The sequence below is a fragment of the Aptenodytes forsteri genome, unplaced genomic scaffold (assembly GCF_000699145.1).
Source record: "Aptenodytes forsteri isolate BGI_AS27 unplaced genomic scaffold, ASM69914v1 Scaffold249, whole genome shotgun sequence".
NCBI lineage: Eukaryota > Metazoa > Chordata > Aves > Sphenisciformes > Spheniscidae > Aptenodytes > Aptenodytes forsteri.
The window spans coordinates 555849-562015 of record NW_008796188.1 but is presented as its reverse complement, the minus strand read 5'-3'; the positions used below and the strand labels follow the sequence as shown (position 1 = coordinate 562015).

Below are 6167 nucleotides of genomic sequence, written 5' to 3'. Positions count from 1 at the left end.
GATGGTGGGTTTTTCACCTGGAAACGCTCCTACGAGCCCCGGAGAGAGGCTGAAACCAGGCCACCCACCCGCGGCACGGGGACGTGCCACCGTCCCCGCGGCAGCCACCATGTCCCCGCCCCCGCCCCCGCGCTGCATCAATGTTTAATCAGGTTAATAAGGCGCTGTATCGCTAACGGAGACGGATGTCAGCGCTCAGCACACGCTGAGTTGATGCCCAACACTGCGAGTGGCACTTGGGGACAGGGATGGCACCGGGGACACCGTGATGCCCAGACCTCACCTGGTCGCAGATGAGCTCCCACTTCTTCTCGTTGTCGTACTGGTTGAGCAGCTTCATCTTGTCCGGGGGCAGGTTCATGGAGTTCTGCGGGGTGATGGGTGTCAGGGCTGGGGGTCACCCCCAAAAACAGCCCCCGGGGCTGTAGCACCTGCTGCTCGCCCAGCACTGGGTGTCCTTGCTCAGCGGTGGGATGATGGGGACACCAGTGGGAGGATGGGGACACCACCGTTCCCAGGATGTTAGCATCCCACCAGCGATGGACCCATCAGCCATGTCCCCACCTGGGGGTCCCCGAGGCGGAGGGCAGGGGGTGTTAGTGGAGGACAGGAGGAAAAACTGGACCCGTCCATCCATGTCATGAGTGCACAGTGCTCCCGGCCTCAGCCAGCCCAGTCCCAGCAGAGCCACTTAGGGTGAGGGATGGGGACACAGGCCGGTGACACAGCTGAGGAACCCAGGAGTCTGGGCTCTGCTTGAGGGTGACGGTCACCTCCAAGTCCCCCCACCGCGGGCGCGTGACGAGCCTGGCTGGTGAAATCAATGTTTCTTTAGAGACATGATGTCAGGGCAGGGTCTGGCATGTTACCACGTCCCTCCGTGCCACCGTTGCACAACCCCGGCCCCCGCTGCCCCCCCGGGGCCACCCCGGCAGGACGTGACGTGGTTTCCTCTCTCCGAACGGCACGAGGCAGCTGCCGAAACTGCTCCGCACCACGGCCGGGGGTTCTGGGAGGCCCCGGGTGCAGCTCCTGCCTTTGGGGTGCTTGAGGACACAGCGGGTCCCTGAGGGACAGCATGGGGTGACCAGCAAAGCCTTTAATGGGGCACCCACTGTGGCCTGGGCCATGCTGGGAGCTCAGCTCGGGTCGTGGCCTATTTATTTTCCCAAAAGACCCATTTCTTGGTGATCTGGCCCCCAGGGAAAAGCAGGAACTGAGGCTGCTGCTGGCCCGGAGAGCCCGGGCAAGCTGGCACAATGGCACGTGGAGGCGATGCACAGCCCCAGGTCACCCTTAACCTCCAGTTTTGGGGTCCCCTGATGGCTGGGGATGGAGATGTGGGGTTGCATGCACCCCTGGGACACCCACGTCCCTGGGAAAAACGCATCTCACAGGGGTTTGGTTGCTCACGGAGGAGCAGGTCCAAGAGGAGAGGTGCCACAGCGGCAGGCAGGAGCGGAAACCTCGCCGCCCGCCTCCACCGAGGACCTGTTGAGCTGCTTTCGCAAGAAGCCAAAGCCAGGAGAAGTGGGCGGAGAGGAGCCGGCGCTCGGCTGGATTTGGCCAGGGGACGGCTCGTGTGGAGAGCTGGGCAGGGAGGGTAGAATTAGGCTGCAGCGTCAGAAATAGCCTCATTGCGAAGCCACCGGGGCTGCACCAGAGCTGCCGGGTGGGTCCCGGGATGGGCAAGGTGGCAGCAGCACCTGGATGTCCTGTTTGCTGGGGAACCCTGTCCCCATGGTCCCCAAGCTGCCATCCTTGGGACGGATGAGACCCTCCAGGAGGGTCAGACCAAGGGACAGGGCTGTGCCGAGAGGGACCACGCACCCAAACACCCCACCCAGGGCTCCGGCAGCATCCGTGGGACACTCTGTTGGGTGCCCTCAGCGGCGAGGGGATGGTGGCATCCACCACATGGACCATCTCTTCCAGTGGCCATGCGTGGGACCTGGAAAAACCAGGACCAGCCGTCACCGGTGGGACAGGACCTCCCGGCCACCAGGATGCAGGCGGGGCAGGGGGATGTCCCTACGCAGGTGGCTCTGCCCAAGCCCCGCAGTCCCTTCCTCACGAGCAGGGCTGGGCCGGGTGGCAGGATGTGGCAGGGCTGGGGTACAAACTGGGTGGTGGCTGCGTCCCGCTGCGGCCCCGGGAGGGCACGTGGTGCCGGGGGGGAGGAAGTGGCTCCGCTGTGGTCCCCGGCATCAGCCGGCAGCACAAAGAAACCGGTTCTTGTTTCCTGTCGGAGAGGGGGGGACCAGTGCTGCGGGAGGTGTGGGGCAGGGCGGGTGATGTGGGTCCGGGTGGGAGACGTGGGGCAGGGCAGCAGGCGAGCACCCCGGAGGTGGCGGAGGAAGGACTTGGTCTTCCTCCTCCTTGGGGGACAAGGATGGAAGTGCCATGGGGACTCGCCCCCAGCAGCCACATCCCACCTCCCGTCATCCAGCACCCTCTGGCTGGCACTCAGCACCCTCATCCCACCCTGGCGTGGGGCTTTCCCGTCCTCCCCCCGCCCCAGCCTGCCAGCAGCGTCCACAGCCCACCGCGTTACTGAACGGATGCCACCAAATGTCCTCCACCAACGCTCCTGGGACCCGAGGTGCCACGGAGCCCATGGTGCCATCCCACCCATGCCTGGCGCCAGGATGCGGCTGGCTGGGACCCCACCGTCTCAGGGTGGGTTTGCTGCGGGGTTGAGCTGGGCTTAACCCAACACCTAAAACTAAGACTGGGAGGAGGCAAAGCAGCATCTACATCATTTTCCGGTACGAAAAGACCTTTTCATATTGCAGCACCCGCGGCGCCGGGGCTGCTGATGATGGGGGGATGAAGCTATTTTGGGTGTCAGACGCTTTCTTTTTGTTCCGCACGCAAGCGGGCAGAGCCGAGCGGAGCCGGGCTCTGCACCAAACCCCAGCGCAAAAAATTCAAAGCATCCTTTACGGAAGTGTTTGCTCTGCAAAACACCGACGGGCTCAAGTGAAAACCAGACTGAGCCCAGGGAGCATCGTTTCTGGGTCATGGGGGGGATGCGCATCCACGGAGCGGGGATGGAAAGCCTCAGTGGCACAGGAGAGCATCCCAGTCTGAACATCGGGTACCAACCCTGCCCGCCGCAGGGAAGGGGCCGGAGCAGCCCTGAGATGGCAGTTTAGGGGCTTCCACGGACCAGTTGGCCACGGGAAGGACTGTCACCAGGTGCCTGGGCTGGTGGCCAATGGACCACGCCATTCAAAGCATCCTTTACGGAAGTGTTTGCTCTGCAAAACACCGACGGGCTCAAGTGAAAACCAGACTGAGCCCAGATCGTATCGTTTCTGGGTCATGGGGGGGATGCGCATCCACGGAGCTGGAAAGCCTCAGTGGCACAGGAGAGCATCCCAGTCTGAACATCGGGTACCAACCCTGCCCGCCGCAGGAAGGGGACGACTGTCACCAGGTGCCTGGGCTGGTGGCCAATGGACCACGCCATTCCCGGGATGCTCCATCCCTTGTGGCCACGGAGCGCGATGCTCCCACCCAAGGGGGTTTGGGGCATGCTCAGCCCCGCAGTGCCAGCCATCCCGTGGTGTCCCCTCCAGCGACCCTGACTGCCGCTGGATCCGTCCTCCTGCCTCTTCCCGAGGCTCAGCACTGGGCACCCAGGAGGATCAGGCCCACCCAGGGCTCTCCCAACCCCCAGCATGCAGCAAGCCAGGCTGGGCGATGCTCCCAGGACCAGCCCATCCCGCCAGGGAGTCCCTGGATCCAGCCGGGTCCCAAACCCACCATGTGCCAGGCAGGGACAAGCAGACGGGTCCCCGCTGATAGCCGGATCCTGCTGCGAGGGTGGCGAGGAGCAGGCTAAGGGATGGGCGGCCACTACCGCCTGCTGCTCCCGGCTTTATTTTAAGAACAAGCAGAAGCTGCTCTCGGCACAGGCTGGGGGAGACGAGCCTGATCCAGCCGCTGCGCCCGCATCCCCGCTGGGTGCCTGCCTGCCCACCCTGCGCCCGCACACCGGGGGACCCCTGCGCCCTCCTCATTCAGCCAGGGCCTGATCCAGCCACGCAGGGGGGGGCTGATCCAGCCATGTGGGGCACCTGATCCAGCCACGCAGGGGGATCCCTGCACCAGGATGCCCTCCTGATTCAGCCAGGGCCTGATCCAGTCACCCAGGGCGTTCCCCGTGCCGGGATGCTCTCCTGGTTCAGCCAGGGCCTGATCCAGCCACGTATGGCAGCTCTCGGCTCACAGGCCGCTTCCCTTCCTATCCAGGGCACACGCCCGCCGCGGGGACACCCCACCGCAGCCCCCGTGGCACCCAGCCAGACCTGGCCACCGTGCCGGGACCGGGCTGGGGACGGATCCAGCAGAAAGCCGAGCATCAGTTTTCCTTCCCGGTTGAGCTGAGGCCGACACCGCAGCTGGGGCTCACTGGTGACCAGTCCCACCGCCGGGGCCAACAGCACATCTGCAAACATCTGCAAACATCTGCAGCAGTGACGTTTGCCGCGCTCTCCCCCAGGTCCCGGGAGAAGCGGCAGCAAAGCCCCCGCCGGCAAAACCTCCCAGCCGGAGCAGCCCCCGTCCCCATCAGCCCCCGTCCCCAAGGCTCCAGCCAAACCCTCCCAGCTGTTTTTGGCTTCACCTCCGCCACACCCTCGACTCACAATTTCATTTATATATTCCCGATTGCTACCTCCTGACGTGCAAAGGGGGCAAAAATCCCAACTGCTCCAAGCGGGAGCATCCGAGCATCCCCATCCCAGCAGCAAAGATGCTCCCCTTCCTCAGGTCCGTCCCAAAAAGCCACCTCGGCACATCCCAAACCACTTGGCACGGGGACAATCCTCCCATCGCTCTGCCAAAGCGGCATCTGCCACGGTGCCCTAGCTGGGAAGAAGCCAACTTTTGGGGAATAAAACTAAATTCCCCATTTCTTGACATGCGACGGGTTTATCCATCCCCTTCCTGGTGGCAGTTTGGATCCCCCGGGCTCTGCCGTTGGCTTTTCTGCCAGGCTTTGCCCCACCAGCTCTCCCAGTTTGGGATGTCCGGCCCAAAACTGGCTTGCGCCAATGTGCTCTCACAGCATCGCCGTAGCCGTGGCAACGTGCCGGATCCAGATCGTGCCCCACCAGGAGATTCCCAACCCATCACTTCCTGCTCCATCACTGATCTCACAAGCTCAGGAGGTGGAAAAATTGAATCTGGAGTCAAGGAATGTGGTTGGGGTGGGTGAGGACGGAGGGACCCTCCCATCCCCGTCCCCCCGGGGGGGTCCCGCTGCCCCCCCCGGCCATGAGAAGGGGGAAGGGAACCTACGAAAGGAGGAAGCGAGATTGGGACAGCCGATTTCATAAGACGCCCGGTTCCTGTCTGGCCAAAACCCAGCCCCCTGGGTCCCCCCGGCTCCCAGGAAAGGGCTTTCCCTCGGGATGGAGGAGGTCCGGGTGGCGGTGAGGGCCTGGAGCAGTGCTTTCCCCTTTTCCGATCATTTTTCAGCTTAGGATTTCCAACCTGCCGCCACCCAGCCAGGCAGAAAGCGCCATTTCCTGAGGCCTCGCAGCAGCAGCGGAAGCACCCCGAGGTCCCCGGCCACGTTCCCTCCTCTGCCGCCGCCTCTGCGGCGCCCGGGAGCCATCACAGGCACCGCCACCCAGCTCAGCCATCCGCCGCCCTCCGTGCCCCCAGCGATGGGCGTCCCGCAGCAGGATGGCAAAGCCCCATCCTTGGGAATTTTGGGGGTCCCATGCAGATCCCCGCCTTGCAAAGCCCTTCGCCATCATCCCCCTGCGGCGGCGCCAAGCCGGAGCTGATGCTGCCGGCAGCGGAGAAGTGGCAGCGGCTCCGGCTGTGATGCCCATCCCCAAATAATCCTCCTATAAACGCCAAGACATTAAAAAAGCTTCCAAATAATTTGCGCTCGGGGCTGGGATGGTGGATCCCACCGAGCAGATCCCAGCGTGCCCGGCAGCCGTGGGAGCTTTTGCCCGTGGCAGCTCCCGGCACGGGGTCGGCAAACAGGCTCCATCTCCCACCGGGGGATCAAGGGATTAAAGCAGCAATTTTTTTTCCCCGCTCCCAGCCTGACCCTCCACCACGGAGCATTTTTGGGGAGGGCACGGATACGGGATGGATCGTGCCCCGGCTCCCGTGGCGGGAGTGCGGGCGGGACGGCG

General features: G+C 64.0%; 1 protein-coding gene across 1 annotated transcript in view; it reads right to left on the bottom strand.

Annotated features, from left to right (window-relative positions):
- Nucleotides 1-6167, bottom strand: part of FMNL1 (formin like 1) — a 26204-nt gene that overhangs the window by 12043 nt on the left and 7994 nt on the right. The window contains exons 3-5 of the mRNA XM_019474267.1: nucleotides 1831-1951; nucleotides 284-367; nucleotides 18-29 (exon numbers count right to left, since the gene is read on the bottom strand). Coding sequence (XP_019329812.1) covers nucleotides 18-29; nucleotides 284-367; nucleotides 1831-1951 — 217 coding nt within the window. The remainder of the gene's footprint in view (nucleotides 1-17; nucleotides 30-283; nucleotides 368-1830; nucleotides 1952-6167) is intronic.